Source organism: Corvus brachyrhynchos, unplaced genomic scaffold, assembly GCF_000691975.1.
Source record: "Corvus brachyrhynchos isolate BGI_N302 unplaced genomic scaffold, ASM69197v1 scaffold237, whole genome shotgun sequence".
Lineage (NCBI taxonomy): Eukaryota > Metazoa > Chordata > Aves > Passeriformes > Corvidae > Corvus > Corvus brachyrhynchos.
This window is the reverse complement of record NW_008238959.1, coordinates 391,385-415,858: the sequence shown is the minus strand read 5'-3', so window position 1 is coordinate 415,858 and position 24,474 is coordinate 391,385. Positions and strand designations below refer to the sequence as shown.

General features: G+C 34.7%; 1 protein-coding gene across 1 annotated transcript in view; it reads left to right on the top strand.

Annotated features, from left to right (window-relative positions):
* The window catches only part of EXOC2 (exocyst complex component 2), a 114,060-nt gene that overhangs the window by 68,841 nt on the left and 20,745 nt on the right, over nucleotides 1-24,474 (top strand). The window contains exons 17-22 of the mRNA XM_008637081.2: nucleotides 326-406; nucleotides 1,321-1,380; nucleotides 2,234-2,295; nucleotides 3,193-3,259; nucleotides 5,270-5,386; nucleotides 9,253-9,394. Coding sequence (XP_008635303.1) covers nucleotides 326-406; nucleotides 1,321-1,380; nucleotides 2,234-2,295; nucleotides 3,193-3,259; nucleotides 5,270-5,386; nucleotides 9,253-9,394 — 529 coding nt within the window. The remainder of the gene's footprint in view (nucleotides 1-325; nucleotides 407-1,320; nucleotides 1,381-2,233; nucleotides 2,296-3,192; nucleotides 3,260-5,269; nucleotides 5,387-9,252; nucleotides 9,395-24,474) is intronic.

Below are 24,474 nucleotides of genomic sequence, written 5' to 3'. Positions count from 1 at the left end.
CAGGCATCTGTAAGGCTACAAACAGCTCTAAAAAGCTTTCATGAGCCTTTTATATGAGGCTGTTTGGTGTTAAAGTCTGTCATTCGGATAAAAAAATGTACATTGATCTATGGTAATAATTCTGTAGACAAGTTACTTACAGAAGTGTATCACTATGAAAGGATCCTCTGGTAATATATGAAGTGTGAATTTTTTTTTCCCCCCACCCCTTATTTGGGATCATTTGGAAATAGAGAGCTTACCATATAGCTTTTAAGTTTTTATGTATTTGTGTAGTGTATATTTAGCATGCATATCTACAGCTAACAACTTGTTTGACTTTCAGCCATCCCAGTTTGAACAGTGCATTATTCATTCCTTGCAATCTCTTAAAACTGTGCTGGACTGCAAACCTGGAGAAGCCAGTGTAAGTTTTGAATTATGGTTTCATTTTTGTCCTTCTTCTGAAACCAGTAGTAATTTATATTAAAAGAACTTTCAGAGAATGATCCAAGGATATAACTTTCCTCTTTTTTTTTTTTCCCATGTACACCTTTTCACTTGTGCTAGGTTTTAGACTTATGTTTGTGCTTCCTTTATTAAGGGTAATTTGTGTGTATGGGGCATATTGAAGCTATATTTAAATCCTTAAAGCTGTTCTTTTGAAAAAAAGTGCTACTCATGTTATTTTCAGATAGCAGTAGACATTGAATCTAAAATAAAAAAGGGAGAGGCCATTCCTAGGAGTTACTCTTCACTCAGTATTGGATCCAAATTACTTGAAGGACTTAAATTCAACTTTTTGTCCCCTTCTACTCAGTGCCTTGAGGCCCTGATTGATTGAAACATTGATGTTTTCTTTCAGGTTTCAGTGTTGTAAGGGAGTTTAACACTTTTTCAAACTCTCTTGGTTTTTTTTCTCTCTCCTCACATTAATCTTTATGACTAGCTTGTCTGTTTTCTTAATGAACATTATTGAAAAGAATCTGCAGTGAATTTAACTGCATGATGAATCCTTCTTTTTAGGACATAAAGACCTTGAAATATCCTGGGAGTTTTTGCTGCAATTCCATTAGCCAACAATGACACATATCACGTGTACAAGCTCTTCCTTCTTTTTACTGTGTTATCTCCTCATGCTTATCAAACTGTTTACTGGGACTTGTATTCTCTCTCCCATCTTTAGGATGGAGAAAAATTGAAATTGATGCATAAGAAAACAGTGTCCCAGCAGCCATTCCTTTAATTGTGTCATCTCTTTAGGGATAAGTTACTCAGGCCTTCCTTGAGAATAATGCCATGTGAAGCTGTTCTGCTGAAATAATATGCTTGCATCTGCAGGTTTTCCAACAGCAGAAAACACAGGAGGATGTGTGCCAGCTAAGCATTGGGATCATGCAGGTAACTTGAGCACTTTGAAGTATGAAATTGTCAAAACAAATGACCATCAAAAATGTGTGCGTTGTACCTTATCCACCTCCCGAAAGGTATCTTAAGTTGATGACTGTGTTATTCCTCTGGTACACTCAGGCATGCTGAGAAATGTTTGACTTTAAAAGTAGGTAGAGCTTACTAGCTAAATCTGGTGATGGCAAATCCTCTTAGGGTAAGTGACATATTCAAGTATTTTACTGAATGTGATTGTTCAAGATTTTACTGACAATTGACACATGCTGACCTGATGCCATCTAACATCTATATGCTGCAGTGAGAGGAGAGATGCTGATTTTCATCAGCTGAAGATCTGGCTTTTAATTTTTGTATCAGAAAACAGTGTTCTTTGTAACATAATTGGATTTTTTTTAATTGATTTGAAATTAGGTAATAGCATTCTTTCGGTTTCTCAAGCATTTTAATAGTCTCCTCAAATAAGAAATCATGAGCCAAAGCAATAAAAGGATTCTAGTGAGGCTTCTGCAATTTTTAGTTGGGATCCACTGTTCAGACTGAACATGTGAAAACTGTTAACCATGCTAATCAGCAGATCATCACTGCATCATTTTAGACATGCATCATGAAAATGACTTACCAGTATTGAAAATTACTGTGTTTTCCTACAAGTAAACTATGATGCATACAAAATAGAAAATACTCATTCAAAAGTAGTAACTAAAATGTTACTGTATTTATGTAAGGTTTAAGACAAAAAAAGGTGATGATGATTATTCTGCTTTTATTGACTGTAGTAAAAGTGAATTTAAGAACTTTTTTTAGTTCTGCCAAGAAATTTAGATCGTGCTTTATTATTTCCTAGGGCTTTATAGACTGTTTGGAACAACTGAGCACCAAACCTGATGGTGACATAGATACATCACAGTAAGTAAAAAGAAACAGGATTTGTGTGTAGTATTCTGAAATTGTGGATGCAAGTCTTTAATTTCAGTGGGGTGTGGTTTTATCCTTTCTGTATTTCATATTTCTTGTGAATGCTTTTGCCTCTGAGTAGTGATGCTTTGGAATAAGAGCGGGTACTTTTTATGTCAAAAAAAGTTGTGTGGCATCATGTAATAAAGATTGTACAAGATAATCAGTATTACAGTACTTATACCATTTTATTCAGTGACAGAAGCTGTTGAAGCAATGTGTTGGTTTTGACATGACTTTACATGGAACCAGTTGCACTTGTCACTAAGTAACGTCCAGTCATGGTGAAACATCCCCTGCCTATCTTTTCTTCCCTTGTTTTTTTTTACTGATTCTATTGGTATTTCTGCTAAATTCATGAAAGTTGTTTGTTCAATAAATGCTTATGAGCCACTTACTTTAGAGGTCAAAACAAGTCAGAGTAGCCTGAGCTTCCAGGAGTTACAAACATTTGTTTGTGAAAAGCCAGAGACTTGGCAAATAGAGCAATATGCATTAGAAAGGGCAAATTAACTATGGTTTTAATGCAATTTCTTTTTCTTCCTACTCAGATGACCATTGGCTGGATAGGTGTAAAAACAGAATCTGTGGCAAAACAGAGAAATTATAGAAAAGAAAAATGCTTTAGGAAGGAATGGAAAGGTCTGTAGCTAGAATGGTGCTATCAGACCACCAAGCTCCTCCTGCAGGCTTTGTGGGCATCTTGGAAAAATTGAACACGGGCTGCTTTGTTATCTGTTGTAAGAGGGGTTTGAAACAAGATTCCATTTCATTCCTGTTCATTTGAATCCACCATGTATCAAATAATCAAAAGCACTATACTGCTTACTTTTTGACCAAAATTCCTAGTCTTTCAGTTGATGTTTCATCTCCGGATTTGTTTGGAAGCATTCATGAAGAGTCAAGTCTTTCTTCAGTAAGTTTGGCTTTTATTTCTAAAAGCTGGTGTGAAAGTATTTCTCAGAGATACAGGGATGTAGCTCTTTTTTATTGTTATGCTCTTATAAATATTGTTTATTTCGTTTTCCTTTTTTATAGAGAACAATTTTGTATTCTATAGGCATTTCCTAGACACATCAGCATGAGAAAATACAAGGCTATAAGGTTCTTATTGAAAACACTGGTTTTTATGGTATCTTAGTGTACTATGTTAAGATAACTCATGAAAATGATATTTGAAAGTGAGTCCTCAGAAACTAAAATGGTGTCACAGAAACCAGTGAAAATTGCACTGGCGTTAAGTCAGCTGAGGATTTGACTTTTGATTTATGAGCTTGTTTTAGATTAGAATCAGTCTGATTACTAGTTACTTTTTAGAACCCGTGAAGATACAGATATTCAGTAATACAGTTTTCCCCAGAAAATTTACTGAGAGTAAGTGTTGGTTATTTGTTTGGCTTGTTTGATTTTGGGGTTTTAGGAAGTTGGAAAAAGATTTTTAATATTCTTGACACTTTGGTGAATGCACTTTCTTCCAGTTAAGCAGCTGATGAAAAAATGTAGGTTTCACCTGCAAGAAACCTATGAGAACCTCTTCTGAAATTAATATTCCTTAGTACAGGTTTTAAATGTTGTCAGAAGCCCAACTGTGCCTAATTTACAAGAGCAATAAGAATTTCTGCTACAATAAAGAATCACAGATTGCCAAATATGGGCAAGTTTCTGAATTGTAGACTATAATAATACAATAATTGTATAATATAATATAATAATTGTAGACTATAATAATTAGTTCTTTATATCATTTTATTCTTGCAACACATAAGATTTGATATTAATTGTTAACTTGTGGCTGTGGCTTCTTCCCATATGTCATAGGTACAAACACTTAAAAAAAAAAAGAAATTATCATTTTAGACAATGTCTGGCTTTCATGGTTCCATGGTATCATTTTCTTATGTAAATCACAAGACATTTTGTCTTCTCTTTCTTGAATGAGAACAGAGAAAGTGAAGGATTGGAGTAAGATTGGTCACTGCATTTTTTAAATTCTCATTTTTCGAATAGTCTGCATACTGACTGATTATAACTTAGAGTAGAAGGCAACTCTCAGTCCTAGTCATCATATTAGTGAAATACAAAACTGTCAGGAGTTCTGGGTCTGAAAACCAATACAATTTTTAATCAGATCAGTGCTGTTATGGTGACTTCATTGTCAGATAATTTTGTTTTCAAAATATTTTCTCGGTTGATTTTTAACTTTTATCTGAGGTAGAAAAATAGTTTGCAATCAAAAGGAGAGAGGAAGAGGCAAGACCCAACCTATTTAAATTGTTCTGTCTTGTTTGGTTCTTTGCTTGGAAACTGTATCTTGTTATATCAAGATCAGGGAAAGACAGTTGTGATATCTCAACTCCAGAATGTATTTGCCTCCCTTGTAGTTAAAGAAATCATTGAAGAACAGACTTAAGTTATAACCACCTAGAATTTCTTCCAATTGCTGAAATTATATAACGTACTTCAGAGCCTTCTAGTATTTTAGAGTAGTTGAGTGCATTTGTTCAGTACCTGCTTCTCTTGTTTTAGCCAGCTTCATGTGAAAGTGAAGATGATCTTCAGTTGATTTTATGATGGTCATAATTCTTAGTGTATTTCTTGAAACAAAGTAAAATCCAGAAACAGCTTCCTGGAAAGCTGTCCAAACCTAATTTTTGTAAAGAAGTCTTAACCACAATTCTGTATTAGTCACAACTGTTCCAATGAATGCTCCGGATCCTATAAGAAGAAGCATGTTCAGTCATCATACCTGATACTCATTCAGTTCTCAGTAGTTTATTGACAAAAGTATTTTCATACCCCACTTTATTTATGAGGATGTTTATTATGCAAAGAGAGTCAGTAAAGTACTTTGTATACATTTACAGTGTTGGTTATGCTGATACTTCTTTTTTTAACTGGTATACTCTTTCTTCTCTTAAATTTTTAGGAGCAGAGACTTTTAATTGCGCTTAGTAACTGCCGTTACCTGGAACGTCATACCTTCCTAAATATAGCTGAACACTTTGAGAAACATGGCTTCCAAGGTGTTGATAAAATAACTCAAGTAAGTGAGAGCACTGGAATGAAGTAGCATTGCTTGAAGATTTTTATTTGGTTTACTTTCTGTGGAAAGTAGGTGCAAGTGTCCAGACATCCAAAATGACTCTTGGGTGAGCCTTCCATAAATGGGTGGGGCTCCAAGCATCAGTTGGACACAACAACAACAAGGATATGGTTCTGTGTGTTCTTACAGGGCTTAAGTAGCTGGTGTAGAAAATGTGAGCTCTTGTTCAGGACTTGTGTGTTCAATGGCAGAGCTTATCTGATTTCTTAGTAAAGCTGTTTAATGTCACTGTGTTCTCTCAATGCGGAGAGTAAAAGATTGTTATCTCAGGAATATACTTGATAAATTATTTCTTCTGGAAATCTGCATTACTGATAGCTCTTGTTCATAAACTAGTTCACGGGTTTTTTGTTGTGTTTTAGGGGGGGTTTTTGTTGTTTTTTCTTTTTCAAAGAATGAAAATGTCAAAGTGGGTGGCAGTAGCTGTCTCATTTTCCTGCCTTTTTGTAAAGATTAATCACTTCTTATGAGAAATGTTGTGACTTAATCCTTAGGACCATAAAGCTAGTTTATTTACAGAAATATTTGTTGATTGGAAGTAAAATGTTATCTTTTCCAGTACAGAGTACAGTATTTCACTCAAATTGATTGTTCAACTATGTAGTACATACTTAGTCCCATTATGCCTGAATGTTGCTTGAATTTCTACAGCCTAAATAGTTTTGAATAGCATTTGAAAGGGATTGCTGTGATTTGTATGGTTAGCACAATATAGAAAATTACTCTGGATAGTGCCATTTTTTGCTACCGAGTTGAGCTCGGTACACTTAGTGTTGTGTATATAAGCAGCTAAGACATCTGTTATGTATGTGTTCAACACCCTGCCTTGCACAGCCACATCAAAGTAGTGCCACTAAAAGTTTGGTATGTTTAGAAATTACCAAATTCAGGTGTTGAAATGGCAGATTAATTTCCAGTCTCTGTTAACCCTTTGAAAGCTGTGACTGGTGCAATACTGCATGTATGGGACACATCAGTTGGTAATGCCAGCTGGGAGGGTTTAGATTAATTAGATAGTCATCACAAAAGGGCAGTTTTTGAGCCCTTTATTTTTAATGACAATGGAAGCTCACAGATGTTTAGAGGGGTGGGTTGATAGTTTCAGTTTTTTGTTCTGTCACCTAAACTTCTGAAAGTTTTTAATTTATTTAAATATTAGATTAAAAAATTGTAATAAAGAATTGGCAAACTTTTTTTAAAGACTAGTTTTTATCTGAGAAGGCTGAAATTAAATTATACTTTTAAATTCTGTCAGCTTTATAAATTTAATTTTAAAGTGAATTTTGTACTGTGTTTTAGGAAAAAACTATCCTTACATTGGGTTGGTCTTTTTAAAGTTGCCTTTGTTAGTAGGGAAGTGATTATTATCTAATATTCTGAAGTACAGAAATTATAAAATGGTAGCCAAGAACATTTCCTTACATTCTATATGGTTATTTCAATTTTTTTTCTTAGTGTTCCAAATACAAAATTACATAAAGCAGCCAAACATTACACTGTGCTTTTAGCACATGCTACCTTGGCACATACTCATGACTCTTGTACTTCTCTGTGGAGATTCTTTAATTCAACTTTTTATCATCAGTTTATTCAATTAGGAAGTGGAAAAAAAGATATATTCCATAAAATTCATCCAAGCTTATTGATTAAGCTTCTGAATAAAATTGTTTCCACAGTTCTGGATAATTAGATAAGGTAGAGGGGTAGAGGCTCAAAATGACTTTAATGCAAGAATTGAAAACTGTAATCACAGGAATGTTCATAGCAGAAAGACAAACAATGTGAGAATCGTATAATTTTTGTGAGCATTAAACCCACTTAAGGATCAGGAAAATGGGTGTAGATGGTTGATGTTAAGGACTTCTGCTGCTTCTCTCCCCCAGTCCTGGGCTCAAAATACTTTCAGATTAATTGTTCATTCTTTCTTGCAATCTTTCCACCAGCTGAAAAACCAGGTTACCACTATCTTAATTGTGTATTGAACCTGAAACAGGTTGAGGATAACTTGTATTAAACAAAAAAACCTGTACTGAATGTGCAGATGATCTTTTTTAGTGAATGGCTGCAGAAGTGGACGGTGGAATTCCTTAATTCTAAAACACTTTGCTAAGGAACATTGAAGCAGTTGTTTTACAGATTCTTTGAATGGGTGCATATTTCCAGGGACTTGGCACTCAAACTTACTTTTCCCCCCTAGTTCAAAGCTAAATAGGAATGGTCTAAGGGTTGTTACTCTCCCTAATCATAAGAAATTTAAGTGAGAAATGTCTTGAAACCTGTGTAAGAGGAAAAAAGAGCAAGATTTCTGTACCTTTTAAAATGTGTTCTTCTTTTAAAATGGCAGTCAGGTAGAAGGAAAAGAGGAAGAAAATAGCCTTGATCTTCTCATGCCTTATAGAAAGCTTGCCTTTGGGATAGAGATCCTCTTGTGTGCAAATCAAAGAAGGTTCATCACCTAGAAAAGCAGGAAAGTTGTGGTGTGTCTTGTTTCTGAGCACCTACTTCACCATCCCAACTTTCCTAACATCAACTTTCATCAGTAACAACTGTTTTCCCTTACCCTTGTGATCTCATTCCTGAAGACTTCTCTGCCTCTGTTCCTGACTCAAATATTGCAGTTCCTTTTTCTCTTCATTTAATAATGTAGGCATGCCAGAATAGAACACAATTTAGAGACATGCCTGTAGTAATAAGTTTCAACCCTTATTTTGCAGTTTGCAGTATTAAATCCCTAGAAAGGAATGGTAAGGAGTCTTTTCTTCTTCTGAATCCCCAGTCTGATCTAGAGACTTGCTTTTAAAGCAGACCTCACTTTTAAACCCCTTTACTTCTGGAAATTATTGTTCATATATATGCGTGCGTGTGCGTGTGTGCCTTTTCCCCTAATTGCTGAGGAAAATGAACACTAGTTTAAAAGCTTTATTTTTGTATTGCTTCAGCTCTTATTTATATAGGTAAATACATTTCAGCAGAAGTCACATGATATTTATATCTTAATTTTAATTTCATTTTATTTGCATATAGCATCCATTACTGTATTTAGGTACTGATGTTCTACATTGCGTTACAGAATTTTTTTGTAGAAGCTCTGTTTAATAAAAAGCCTTGTATAAAATTTAAAGTTGTTCAGATACAATTAACAAACTATCCATATCCCCTCAGCTTTCAGAGTGGCTGAGTTCTGTGAATTACAAAAAAATGCATGGAGAGCTGTCAAAGAGAAGAATTCTGTAGGTGTTAATGTGATGCAGCTTATGGTTCTATTGTACAGAGATTTGTTGAAGTAGAGAGGGGAAGTCCATATGTTCAGTTTCAGAAGACAGAGACTTCTAATAAATCATGTATTTTTTAAACACATTGAGAAATCGTAAAATTAAAATTTATAGATCTGAAGTATTACATAAAAATCTTAATGTTTAATGACAGAAAATTTTATTTTTAAATATTTTAAAGCATTCACAAAATTCAGTTGTTTACTTTGCAAGATAAGGACCTCCTGACATGCAGGAAAAAAAAATCATGCCAGTAGATATCTGCCTGCTTAGGCATTCCTTGTGTTTTTCACGAAAATGTCTATTGCTGAATACAATCAGGAAAAAAATTATACTGGGTAGGATGGACAGATAATATGGAAGTTCTTAAGTTTTTATGTACATATTTATGAATTGAAATGTGTCAATAATTGCTGCCTTTTGCTGAAATTAAAGAAGACATGAGGAAATTTTTTGGGCATGTGATTAAATTCTTTTAGTTAATGACTGTTTACCATGTTCTTTCTCTTTCCTTTTTTTCATTTAATCTTTTAGGTTAGTATGGAATCCTTGAAAGAGCTGGATCAAAGACTATTTGAAATGTACATTGAATTCAAGGCAGATCCAATAGTTGGGTCATTAGAACCTGGCATTTATGCAGGATATTTTGACTGGAAAGATTGTCTCATTCCAACAGGTAAATACCTGCTTATTAAACTCAAATGATTTTAACAGTGATTGATAGGAGCTAAAATATACTGTACAATTAAAAACTTTTTTCTAGTCGGTGTTTTTAACTTTTGACATGTTCTCATTATGAGTTCTTTCTCACAGACTTTACTTAATTCCTAAATCATTTTTCAAATACCCCCAAATGATTAAAGCTGCTTTCATTATTGATAATCTCTTTAATACTTGTTTTTTGTGATTATTTTGCTTCATTGCTTATATATAATAGAAAGAATTATAAAAGCCATCTTTGCTATTTTCTAATGAAATTCACTGAGGTAGTTTGGGATGTTTTCTAATAGAATCTGGCTACTTTGATAATAGATGTAATTACAGTTCTGAAAAGGTAAAATTATGAGAAAATGCACATTATAACAGTAGTTCAGCAAACTGCCATTGAAGGGCAGGTATAAGGTGTTTAAAATGACTGAGATGTTAGTCATTATTCAGATTCTTTAAGATCCTCTATTTTGAGGAAGCATAATATAAATAAGTCTGCCTTTTTTGCACACTTAGGTCCTGTGAACATGTAATTTGTCCTATGTAAAACCGATACATTTAAATCCCCTATCGCATATATGCCTGGTTAATACCAAGTAGAAATTAGTTGCAGTGACATAGTACATGGCATTTTGAAGGTGATCTTGTCTTAATCAATTTGTACATTCTTGTTTTGATTTTTTCATAGAGTTGTCTATGGCAGACTTAGTAAAAATTCTGCTGTATTTAAAAATTGGATATGGAGGTAATTACAAGAAGCACACTGGCAATCTGTGAATCAAGAGCTGCAGGTGCTTGTTTGCTTAAAACCACAAGGATCTTAGAGTTTATTGCTTTAGAGAAAAGTGTCTCTTCCATCTCTTGTTAGTACTTTTGTGCTCAGAATATACTCTGTGATACAATGTACTGTGGAAATAACTTAGATACTCATCTTGCACATTCAAAAATGTGTCTGAATAATTCATAACTTATCATCATATTTGAAGTATGTTTTCACTTGGCACGTTTGGATTCCCACCAGCTAACCAAGACAAAGAAGTTGTGTCAGCTTTTTATATTCTCATTTCTTGATCTAGTGCATTGGCATGTATTTACTAGGCTCACATTGCCTTTAGGATTATTTTGTAGTCTTTTTTTTGTTTAAAGGGAATATTGAATTTCTGGTAGAGGTGGGCCTTACCCTTCTTGTTGTCCTGTTTATTGTTGGTTTACCTACTTTCTCCGGAACTTTCCAGCAAAAATTGATGACAGTGAATATTAGAGACACCCTTTTAGGATTACATATGATAGTGTTGGCCAATTCAAAATAGTAGAAAAGTTGTTTGGGGATTTTTTTGTTAATCCCCAAGCTAGACATGTTAAAAAGGAACATATAGACACTTCTGTGCTTCTCCACCTTGATGAACTACCTTTCTGATTAATTAACCTCTGTCAAATGTACTCTGTTGACTATTGGTATGAAAGTATCATGATTAACCAGCAGCTAAGCACCACACAGTTGCTCTCTCATTCCCCTCCTGCCCTGGTGGAGTGAGGGAAAAAATCAGAACGGTAAAAGTAAAAAAAAGTGTGTTGCGGTAAGGACAGTTTAGTAATTGAAATAAAATAATAATAATAACAAATTTTAATGGAAAGGAAAATAACAAATAAACCACCAGGAAGAAGAAAGAAAGACAAGTGATGCAAATGAAAAATAGTCACTCCCACCAACTGACCGATGCCCAGTCTGCCCCCAGCCAGCTTTCCCCCTAGTGTATATACTGAGCATGACATCATATGGCATGGAATATCCTTTAGCCAGTCAGGAAAAGCTGCCCAGGTTCTCGTGGACCCCCACCCACTCGTTGGCAGGCCAGCATGAGAAACTGAAAAGTCCTTGACTTAGTGTAAGCATTGCTCAGCAGCACCTGATTCGTGGTTATGTTATCAACATTATTCTCATACTAAATACAGTACTATACAAGCTACTAGAAAGAAGATTGACTCTATCCCAGCCAAAACCTGGACAAAGAGTTACTTTGAGTACCTTCAGTTTGTTTGATTATAGCAATGGTTCGTTGACCCTGGAAATATTTGGTGCTCTGAAGATAAAGTTAGTAAGTGAGTAATAAGTGACCTCTTCATGCAGGTAGAGGAATTTCATTATTGAAAAGGACTGGAAGAAAAAAGCCTCTTTGTGAGGCATATGAGAATCAGGCTTTTTCCAGTATTCAACTTAAAAAAGAAAAAAGATCACCCAACAGCCATATAATTGATTTTTTCAATAAACTGATAGTCACAAACAACTTTAAATTGTACAGTAAGATTTTAATTGAGAAAATATACTTGTACATAATCTAAACAATGCATTTAATGCTGCAGTAGACATGCTATCTTTTTTTTATTTTCCTCTTAGAAAAACCCAAAACAAACAAAGCTCTATGTTACACTTAATCTCCAAGAGCATGAAAAATACCTACTTTATTAAACTGAAATAGCATACATATGACTGGGAGTGGGTCTAATTTGAGCCAAACACATCGTTCACTCAAGGATTTGTTAAAGAGTGTCATATTGATTTCTTAAGAAAAAATCGTATATTAGAAACTATTATCTGTTTTCAGTAATCTTTACAACTGCAAAATTTAAATATTTTATTTGTTTAATTTGCCTGGTTTGGAACTTGAATTTCATAGCCTTAATTTTTAAAAATAGAATTAAAAAAAAAGAATGGCAAGGCAAACTCTTTAGACCTCAGTTGTGTTCCTGAGTAGTGCTATCTGTGATGTGTAGTGTTGCATCCTTACTGGATGATTGCTGGGACATTAGAGTTTGGAGTGAAGATTTTTTTTATGTGTTGTTTCTGCATTAGCTTTCAAATAGTACTAATGATAGTAAAAAGAGAAATTTTGACAAGATCAGGGTTTTTTTTGAAGGGAAAGGAGAGGTCAAAACACCAATTCGCACATATTTAAAAGGTAAGGTAAAGACAAATAACTTCCCTGATTCAGTCGGAAACTTTCAAGCACCCATCTGGCCACTGAAAGTCTCACCAGAATGGGAGCGTGTTGATGCCATGATATATCTTTTGCAAAGGACATTTTTGAAAATGTGCATATGAAAACACTCATGATTTGGTTAGGAACAAGATTAAGAATTTTCTGGTGATGAATTTGCTGTCCAGTCCAGAGCTTCAAGACTATGGCTGTTTCTGAACAGCTGTCTGCAGAGGACACTTGATCTGGGCTATTGGAAGTAATGCTTTTGGGTAGATGGAGTAATTCAGGGGAGGATGCTAATGCTGAGATAGGAAATAGTGTAACTGCAAGAGAGGGAGAGACTGGAACAAAAAGCTTGTCATGAAGACTGGTATCAAGTAAGGAATGGAGGTGGAGCAAGGTAGGAAACCGGGACTGGATGAGCAAGTTAAAAACGTAAATTAGGGTAGGATTTAGAAATGAAATTAATTAATCCATTTTTATTTAGATAAATTAATGGATTGCACGGGACTGTTCAAACAAGAGACAGGCTTGAAGTGCAAATAAAAGGACAGAGAAATCTGATATTCACTAGACAAGTGAGCTTACCAGAGGCTGCTGTGTAATTGAAGAAATCCCCTCAATCTTGCACTTTCATCCTTTAGGGATAACAGCCTATTTGTATGACTGATTACTTTCTTTGCACAGCTTACAGAAATTATGTATGAATTATTGTATACTTGGAGTATCACTACAGGCAATGCTATATATAGGCAATACCACTAAGTAGCAATAGCCTAAATGTTTTGCCTTGACAGCGCTATCAACATTTTCTTTTTGAGAATCAAGGCTTCAAAAGTCAAGGTCTATATCATCAGCAAAATTAATCAAATCCACATAAATTTCCGGTACAGAAATTACATCTATTTATTGCCAATATTGTTGTTTAGCCATGTAGACCAATGCAGTAAGGGAATTCTCTGTTTTCCAATTTGGTTTTTTGTTTGTTTTCTTTTCCATATCAGTAAAAATTATCTACAAAGAAGAACTACACAAATGCAATAATTTATAATTCCATCTTTAAATAATATTTTTTCCCACATGAGTGCACTTGACTTGCTACATAAAATGACAGCTGATTTGGAAATACAGCTGGTTTTTATATTAAGTGGAACTGATACAGGCAAAAATCTATCCTGAGCTGTTACAGCATTTGAGAAGTGAATAAAGCATAATCTGGGTGGGGAAAAATGGTGCAGGTAGGTTTCTGTCCTCAGAGTTTGCTATGTCATGTAAATAACTCAAGCGTTTTTGTCTTTATCTTTAAAATGCCTTCTTTGAATCCTGTCAGTTTGAACATTCATGGTTAATTTGACTAGCTAAAGTCTTGTAAGGTATAGAACATTCAGAAAAATCTTATCCCAAAACCTTGACACTATTTATCATTGGCAGCTCTGCAGGGATCTGTCTGTAAGTACTGAGGAAAACACTTCCTTGCATCATAAAATTCATAGGAAAATACAAGAATGAGAAGAACATTAAATGAACAGTTCTGAAGAAGAATTTAGAAAAAATTAAGAGGCCTGTCTTTTGAGGAAGCTTTGAAAAATATATACTATTCAAGTGTGGTACCATGTTTCTGTCAGTGTGGAAGAAGCTTATGCCTTGCTCATTTAGGCAATTGTCCTATAATTATCAGATATTTCCTTATACATATGCTTTTTGTTACAGTTTTAAGTATAAAAAAAGGATCAATTGTTTGCATGGGGCAAATTTTCATTTAGCCTATGTGCTAAAATTTTTACTGTTTAGTTTTTCAACATGCATGCTCTTTTCAGTATGAAAGATCTGAATGTCAGAGCTTGTGCACAAAGTAATTTTATATTTGGCTCTTTATTTTGATCTAAGGTGTGACTGCTGGTGTTAGAAGGCAGTTTTATTAGCTTAATTAGATTTATTGTTAATAAATAACTCATTTAAGTTTTCATTTTAGTTTCAATGTAGACTTCTGAGTCTTTACAACAGATTTCAATTTTAACATGCAGCAACAGTGAAATCTAGTTTAGTTCTTTTCTCTTGTTTGAAACATTGTTCTAATTTATTCTACATTATTAACATAATTAAAAGAGATGAAAGGAACAATAGGAAACATAGTGTTAATCAGTTGCCAAGTATGTTTTTAGATTGTTTTTTGTGTATACTGGTCAATCGATAGTTTAACATACAAGGGGGTTTTTTGTTCCTGTTCATACTTCTCTTTTTTGATAGTAAATTGTGTTTGTTGGGGTTTTTTTATTTCTAGCTTAAAAAGCATAAGTTATGTCTTATTCATGTGACAAAATTAGGCAGCTTTTTGTTTATATTTTTACATAATTTTTTTTATATTAAAAATTGATCTTTTTTTACTTGCAAAGCTGTAGACTTTTGGAGAAGGAATGAGGTGGTTGCTCTGAATTTGGATAGAAGAAATTTCTGTGTATTGTTTGTGCAATACAAGCAAAGGTAGTTGTGGTATGTGGGCATTCAGTCTTTTTGATTATTAATGTGAGCTTTTGCATGCAAATCTCAAATTACTTTTCATAATATGGCAAGTTTGATTGTATTTAAGTTGTTTACATATGCAACTACTATATTAATTTATGAAAGACTGTAGTATGTGAGGATTTGTTTACCACACAAAAGGTTGATGTTCATTTATTTTTCTGAGGAATTCAGATACGGTAATATCTCTTCATAACTTATTTTGAAATGCTGGCTGCTGTGCAGTCTAGCCAGCATTCACTCGGAGTTCACAAGCATACAGTTTTTCAGCTGCTGTTCTAGCAATCTCGTTTAAATATGTATCTTCTGTGTTTCGTTTGTGTTGTCAGATGTTGGGGAGGGGGGTTGTAGTATATAAAATTTCACAGAGCTTTGAAAGTTTTAGGTGATTTTGCACTTTCAACTGAAAGTTGATTGTGGTTTTTAGATATTCATTCTGTACTTGGCATAAATTGAATATAGCAGAGTTAAATCTGAATTTCTTCTTCTTTGGTGTGTTAAGGGATCATTGTTTGAAACATTTCAAATATATCAAATGCCACTATTACAGTAAAAGATTAAGTGCGTCAGATCTGCTAAATCAGATTTGTTATACTTGTCACATCTTTTATCTGTTATTTGTCTAATTTATTAATCTAATAAAAAACTTCTAATGGCAATAGCCTGATGAAAAGGTACTCAACAGTTAAAAATTAAATATCAAAAGGCATATTTAATTTGTAGTTACGCAGTGACATACTTGTCAACCCTAACTTTTCTTCTTTTGTTTAATTTGGGGCACCAGCACCCTGCTTACATGAAAGATGACAAGTGCATTTACATCTTAAAAACATTTGGATATAGTACAAATCATTTTCTTTTTCTTTCTTCCTTTTTTTTTTTTTGTTAGAAATAAGCAATTACTTTTTGACTGAAATGTGCAAAATAGTTTTGTTTGAAATCTCTGTAACCCTTTAGATTTCTCCTAACCGTTCAAATGGATGGCTTCAGAATTATCTTACTTACATAAAGTAGATGATTTTGAACTCCAATAGTCCTCAAACTGTTGGTGTCCTCTCTTTAGGAATTGTCTGACTTTTTATGCTTTAGTAAGGCCAAATTCTGGTGTTTTGATGCAGGGATATAATATACTATGTACGTGAACAGAAAGAAAACAATGATGTTTTGCAGGTCTGTTGCATATAATTTTAAGGAAGAAGAGTATTCTGCACTGGCAAATGAAGTTGCTAAAGGTCTTGTCAGTTTGGGGGGTTTTGTTACAAAATACCAGTAGTTTGTTTATGACACAAGGATTCTAACACATAGTAGTCTTTAAATAGTCCAGTTAAAATATGTTATTTTTCATTCAAGCTAACTACTCATGCAACATACATTAGTAAATGGATGTTTCGTGCTTCTGGTAAGGAAATACCAACCAAATAACAATTAAATTTGTATTAGGATGAGTTGAATTCATTCATCCTTAAATGACCGATCAATCAGCAAGTGTAACAATCCATGTGTTGAATGACTACAGTTCTTGCATTTGTTTTACTATACACAATTCTTCACAGAACAGAATCATGTACTAAAATTGTAAAGCCAGGGGCCCTCATATTGTAACCTTGCCATTTTATGTAAAATAAAATTAATTTGCTGCTTGAAATGTAAGCACAAATTTCAATGCATGTTTCAAAATACCTTCATTTTTGTTATTCGATTTTAACGTGAAATTTTTCTTGAATTTCAATTTCAGGCGTTCAGGTTTCATTCTATTTCTCACTTCTGTCAACATTGTGTTGTCATATTATATTGGTGTCTGAATTGTAAATTTTAAGGATTATTCTAGGTGGTGAAATGGAATGCACGTTGTACCCTCTATGTCCTTGCAGAAGATGAGAACAGGAGAAGGCAATGGCCCTTCAGCTTGCCAATTTCTTGTGCTTCTCCAACTTCTTGCATGCAACATTTTGTGCTGCTAATTTTGATTCAAGTTTTTGTTGGCTGGTCTCAGAAGCCTCTAGACTCCACATGTACAAGAATGCAGTAGAGTTTATCTGCAACTTAACTGGTTTATACCTTATGCTTCCTCTTGCTTTTCACAGATCTGCCTTCACTCACAGTTCTGATTTATGGCATTTTCTGTTATTAAGTCTATCAGTAGTTGTTTACTAGACTGCTGTCCATCACTCTTCCAGCTTCTCTTTGGCTTTATCTGTCAAACTTCCTGATAGGATACCTTGTGGCATTTCTGTCTGTATGTCTGTGCTTTGCTAAAAACTATTAAGCTCCATGAATTAAGCTCCAAAAAACATTTTATCTTCGGTATTTTTTCAATAAAAGTTGGAAAATCTGCATTCTTCTCAAACTACAAAATAAAAGTGGTCTGCAAATTTGAAAATTGGCTGTTTAAGCAAGGTGTATTTTAAAAAGGGAAATAACGTATTTGGGAAAAGTGTTTGTCTCATTTGAAAAGTTTGAAGACCTAAACCAGACTTCATTTATATTGCTTTAGGGATAGGAAGAGCATGAGTGCAACATCTTTGTATCTCTAAAATGAAGTCTTGCTGTGATTCCTTGGTCAGATGGCAGCCTAGTCTTGTAGCTTGAGAATTGTGTCTGCTCACATACCTGTTCTAACTGGTGGTATTACACATCACTCTAATACCTGAATGAGATGATAGTTATTGCCACTTCAGAGGATTTATTTATCAGACATGTCTGACAACTCAGAAGTCTCTTCTGTTGTCTAGACAGTTGTAGGAAGTTGTATGATACTTGTCATCGGTTCAGCATTTTCTAGTTTATGCGGTCAGTCTCTGTGAGGATGTGTTAATGTCAACAATCTTTTTTTGTTTTGATTTTTTTACAAGGAGACCTAAACTTTTTTTAGCCCCTGAAGCATACCCTTTGAGAAACACTTAAGATCTTCTAATATCATTTAGTATTTTTATGACTGTCTTTGATAATAGGATCTAATCCCTGCATTGCTCAAAGCGGAAAGCTAATTGGAGATTGGAATCAATGATAATGCATACAGGAGAAAGGGCAAGCATTTTTTCCCCCCTCTTCCAGCACCCTTTATTTACAAGCATGAATGAGGGTATACCCACACAGGTTTTGTACTGCCTCAACCCTTTCAATAAAACAAAAGTAGTAATAAATTGTATCATCACCAAAACAATACTCGGTGCTCTAGCTTGTTGGCATAGTGAATGTTCTCATGTTTATTTTGTATTTGATAGGCACAAATGGCACCTTTGTTTCCTGTGAGGTTTACTGATTACTTTGGGTGCCCCAATGTTACAGAATGATGCAGGGAGCAGTTTTGGAGCACAGGCAGGTTGGATTTGCAGGTTAGATAACTGAACAGAAATGAGTGGATGGACGTGTGTGAGAGGAAGAACTCAACGGGGTTGGTTTACATGGGTTTGAAAGCCAGAACTGAAGACTAGGGAGATGAGGGGAGGTATGAGAAGATCATAGGCCAAAAAGCTTAGAACTCCAAGTCAATAGTCACTATTACTATTATTTGGTTTTATTTGATTACTAGTTCGGTTATAAGCCAAAATACATTCAAACCTTGGCTGTGAATGAGGTCTTTGAGTGGGCTGTATTAGACTGCTCCTTCAATTGTTACCCTTAGAAACCAGATTTTTTTATTACCTTGGTAATTCTCAAGGTAGTTTCTGTGGCAATCTTTAACAAACTGAGGTGTAATGAAACTAGTGAAGTGGGGAAGGTAAGTCACATGAAAAGTAGAACTGGCTGTAGTCCCAAACTGTGGTATCAGCTCTGTTCTGGAGTTCCTGGTTAGGCTTTTTAGCTTGGATTTATTCTCTTCCTTCAAAGATTTATTTCCACAGGTGTGCTAATTGTAGATGCTTTTCTCTTTCTCTCAGAATATGCAGTTGGGTAGTGTTAGCTGCTAAAAGATCTTGGGACTGCTCTCTTCTTGTACCCAGAACTGTTTCCAAGTCCCTCTGGCAATCTTTACACAGATGGTACTGGGGTCATCGTCACAGTTTCAGAAGGCAGTGTGCATGGTAGCACTGTGAGATCAAGAAGCATCTATTGGTCATGATTAATATTTGGGAAATTTAATTGTGGTGTTGTTACCTATTCATAGGTGAATGTGGCCCTCATTTAAGGTCGATCTCTAGTAGAGGTTGGTTTGCAGCTGTTTGTAGCTAAGTCATAGTCCTCTAGCTCAAATTATTAAGGATTGGAGATTTATGTGTAATATTTAAATGGAAAGTCCCAGGTTAAAACTTTGGTATTGGTCCAAATAAACTAAGCTCTATCAAAATAACCAGACTTTTCTGTGCATGTACCTGCCTGTGTGGTTTCTGTAATTCACAGTGTTGTGCTTAGAGAATGGTTTCATCTTAATAACCTTTAGCATGTAGGTACTCATTAGAAACAATCCATAACCATGAGTGATCTCCCCTGATAAAGGTGCTTAGTGTCTTGTGGTGGAGGTTCTTCAAGGGCCATATAAAGTACAGTATTATACTTCCTCCTGTGCAGATGGAATCATCTTAAAACATCTGGAATTTGCCCCAGACAACTCTGCAGGTTGATAACCTTGATGCCCTTAGTGAACCCACTGGTCAGTTCACATTCTTGGTTATGCTTTGAAGTTTTGCCTAAGGGGTCTATGGTCAAGCATAAAACAATACAGATTTCAAGATGAAAGAGGAGTAGTAAAAGCTATTATTTTCTAAACGCTGAATGTATGCGGTAGTTAAGGATGCTGTCGTTTCAACATTTTAAAAACACTGATGCAAATACAGTCTCCAAAATGAACCTTGCCACTGGACAGACTTGCAGAGGCCTACTAGCACAGTGGGAAAATAGCTGTCTCCTCAGTACTTCATAACACTTTCTGCCCAGGGATGTGTGCATGTTTTTAAGTTAAAAATTCTAGTGTAACAGAAAGCCTCAGCTTTCTATACAAAACTTCTATACAAAATTCAGCCTGGAGCATATTCTCTCAGTAGCCAAGTTATCAAGCTCTTGAAGTCTTACTTTTTAAGTGGGAAAATATGATCGGCTTCTAACAGTACAGCAGATCCATTGTAATAAAAAACATTTCATTAGCTTAAAATGTCTTTACACAACGAATAGCAATTTAAATTTAATGAAACACTTAAACTTTATTGATGTGTGGATGAAATTAGTGTTGGGCTTGTTCAGCAGTTGAAGTAATTCAAAAATATTAAAAGCCTTTACTTTGAAGTGTGAAAAATCTTAAGCTTTCCAGTTATTGTGGGTCACTCCTGAGTCAAGATAGCTTCCAAATGTTGATTTTGGATTAAATAATTTTAAGAATCTATTGTTCAGGTCATGCAGAAACATTCTTTATTTCAAATCCATGCCATTTTCAAAATGCTTTAGGGATTCAGTAAAGCTTGGAAGTGAAAAAAATTAAATAGTAAAACTGGAAGTCAGTGCAAGTTCTCACCTTCATACTAATAAATAGGATTAATATGGGATCTCACCAAATACTGTATGTGTCTTGCAACAATTTTCTCTCATTTTCTCCTTTTTCATAGCAGACTAGAAGCCAGTAAGGTGGGGTAAGGTTTTTTGTTTTATTTGATTGTTGGGATTTGGTTGGGGGGTTTTGTTTCTGGGGTTTTGTTTTGTTTTCTTTTTCTGCAGTAACATATCTAAAAGCTGCTCTTACCTGGTTCCAACTCACTGGTTATTTAAGCAGACAGGTAAATAAAGCTATACATAAAATTCAACTTAGAGCAATTTTTGCCATAAATTTAAGGTATACTCTGTGAGTAATTATTCCTGATATGCTGATCTACATGCATTTGGCTGCAGTACGTGTTGCATTTTTAAATACGTACATTGGTAGAAGTAAGGACTGGCTGAAAGTCAAAATGGTGACTACCCCTTCAAGGTCATCCCAAGTTGCAAAGTCTGTGGAAAAAGATCCAAACAAACAACAACTAGATTTTACCATAGAAATCAAGTTTGAGAATTTGGTGAAATGAAGCAGAGCACAACCTCCTACTACATCTTCCAAAGAATCTACGGTATCTGTAAATCAGTCCCTTTCTGCAGTCAGCTTTTTCCCATGACTCGATACTTCCATCATGCCTGCTAAATACTGCTCCCTATTAGTGTTTATAAGTTAATACAGTGGCTTTGATTTGGTTGCCAATTTGCTGAATTTAGTTACTAAAGACAAATAAAAATTTCATGCTCTTTCATTATTTCATGTACAATTGGTACACAAAGCAATATGGAAGAAAGTATTTGAAAATACTTAGAACTGGTTCTGTGCTTTCTTTCAGTGTGGTGACTACTTGCATTTTTTGAGTTAAGAGCATCACAGACCTTTGCAGAATCAGGCTCCAGAAGTATTGGGAGTTTTTTATTATGCATTGCCTCCTGCTTGTTATCCTTGTACATTTGTATAATTCAATAGAAATAGCAACTTCCAAAAAAATCATCATTATTACTTACAAAACGTACTGTAGAAAACATGAAAATTGTGCATCTTAATGCTGCTCATAAGCTTTTTCTCAAAGCACCACTTTGGAAGTTGCTTACTTAAAAAAAAAATCTTTTAAAATGTCCATACTCTACTTTCTCTTGCCAATTTTGCCTTTTCTTTTACTTACCCAAGTATATCTGTCTTAAGTCACTGTAATAAATGCAGGATATGTTTTATGGGTAATTAAAATTTTTTCAGTAACTTGAAGGTTAGAGAGATGCAGAGCAAAACTGGACACTAAAATTACTAGTGTCTGTATTGTTCCAAATACTTTATTTGTGAAATTAGTCTCTTTTGGATCAATTGACTTAGGTTTTCTCATTTTTTTATGATAATAATATTTGAATGACAGCCAAAGTAAATTCATAAACATAGTATATCTCTAAGCCCATTCTTCATTTTTGAAATTGCTGTCATTTTGCATTTGACAGGCTATTATTACAGTACCAGTGACTTCAGGAATTATGAGAAGAACACATAGTTTCCTGAGTGAGTCTGTGTTTTGAAAGGTTTTAATAATTTTAGGTTTTATAAAATCATGAAAGGACACCTTCAGGGTGCCTTAAAAATGATGTGTTTGAAAGAAATAAATGAATATTCCTGCAGACTATGCTTGGTTTGTGTTAATGAAAGGAAATACTGCTTGAGATTTTTGGATTCAACTGTTCTTAGTTTTGATAGAGATGTTGATTTTTAGTCTACCTTACAATTAAGGAAGCGACTTGCTTTTCCCATTGAATTGGTCATCCTGTATCTTCATGGGGTGCATACAGCTACACTCTTTTGTCTGTGAAACACCTTTTTAAATTGGCATTCTTGTCATGATGTAAATCTTCCTGTATGGGGACCTCTGGGGGCCATCTGAAGGGGTTAATCCATGTTGCTGACTTTGATCCACACTGACACCACTGTATGTGTGACTTCACTTCTGTAAAGTGAGAGAGATCTGGGAGTGGCAAGGACCTCCAAGTGTGATGAGTTATCACACTCAGACTTTTGGAAGCCTATATCAAAGGGGTACAATTGGTTTCTTTTTTCTTAAGAGGCTCACTTGTGAAGAATTTGGAAAATAAATGGAAACAGGTTACAGTACTGGAAATTATATGAGTACCAAGCTGCAGAAGAATGTAGGCACTAGTTTTAAAAGATGATGATGCTCTTCATTTGGCTACCACCCACCAGCTGGTCTGTTTCGCAGTTTCTCCATTTTTTTCACTCTGAAAAAAAAAAATAGGAAGAGAGCTTTTAAGCAGCAGAGCAGTTTCTTGATCAGCATAATCTAAATTTATTTCATGAAAAAACTGTTGATGCACATGGCTATTTGAAAATATGTCCAATACATAGCAAATATTTATATATACTTAGTAGTTTGTTCCCTCTTATGTGCAATATTGTGTCTTGCCTCTGTTTCTTTTGCCCACAAACTTTGGAAACTTAAGAATGTTCTGTGACCAGGAAAGAGCCATTAAGTTTCTACTCTGGTACATTTCCTGGATACACACAGAATTCACAAACTGCTAAAATCAGTGGGGAGCCTAGTCATACCAGGGACTGTGCCCTGTTTTCAGCACCTTACCTGTTAGCTTTTGGTAGTCTCTTTTTTATCAAAAGAAAATCCTTTAGCATTAAAATTATTCTTACAGTGGAAATCTAGTGATAGTAGAACTGAGATACATAATGCTATGACTATTATATACTGAAAATCAAAGGGAGCAGAGGGAAGAAATTTGTTAAAAATTTTTCATCTGGAAAATGAAGCTGCATCCTACAGCGAATGAATTGCTGGTTGATGAAGTTCAGGTAATACTGAGTCATCCTTAGATGTATTCATTTTCGTGTCAAGAAGGAGGGTTTGTTATATCTAAGTGTCTCAAGCATGTATTTCATTCTTCAGAACCTTTTTTTTTTCCATTCAGGTTTGGTTTGGATGTTACGTTTTAGTTGGGTGAAATGGCTTTTCTTGTAGTGCAATTCTTTTTTCATCTGCCTCAAACCACCTATTTTAATATCTGATAGTTGTAATTAATTTATACTGTTGGGTTTCCCCTTAAGTCAAGCATATAGCCACTTTAATTCAACAACAGAAAAAAAAGACTTATCATCCCCAAAGCTGTTAATGCTGAAGTAGAAATGGTAAGGTATTTTTTAAGTAGTGCTAAATCTATAGGGGAGCACACTGTTGGCTTTGAAGTATTTTGAAGTATTTTGAAGTTTTGTATTCTTGTTCTGACACCAGGTTGCTTTTATGGGTTACAGCCACACATTGGTGGGGCAATTGCACTTGTAGAGCATTGTAAAGGCTGTAGCTCTGCCAGACCATGTTATTATTACTTAAATGACAACAAGAAATAGACAAATTTCTGTGGGTCATATATCTCAAGTACTGGGTTCATCTAAGGATCATCAATGAATTTCTTTACCAGTGGTGATTTGGGTGAGTTGATACCTGTGTATGCTTAGGTGAAGAGGTGTGAATGGCTATAACCTCTAAAGTAGATATTTTTTTTACATTAGTGCATTGGAGTTTTTAGTTTAAGGGGGTTTGAGGCTTTTTGTTTGTTGTTCTTTCACCATTTACATTTCTTGTTGCCAGGTTAGCGGGTCAAAATTTGGCTGATTCTGCAATAATTTGAGTAGTTGGAGAGTCTTTATGGTTCAATTCTAAATATGATATGCAGCATCTTTTGGTCAAGACCTTCAGGTCTGAATTGGTAAAATGTTTTTTTGCTGTTTGGTGGAAGAAGTGAAAATAAATCCATCTCTTAACAAAACTCTCCCGAAAACATGCATACATATCAAATTGGCCTTCAGCTACCTGCACCTCTTTTAAATATTTGATGCTAGCTAACACATTACTCTCCTTCCCAAGTGAAGCACTGTTGGGCTTTGTATTTTCTGTTGCAGTCTTTCACAATTACAGATTTTGCTCCTTCTTAATAATAAAGGAAATTATATTTTATCGCATCCCAGAAGCCATGGGATTTAGGAAAGCAGCAGACCTCTTCAGCTGTCCCTCAGATCATTGTGTGGTTTGAATGGGGTAGCAGAAAGTTC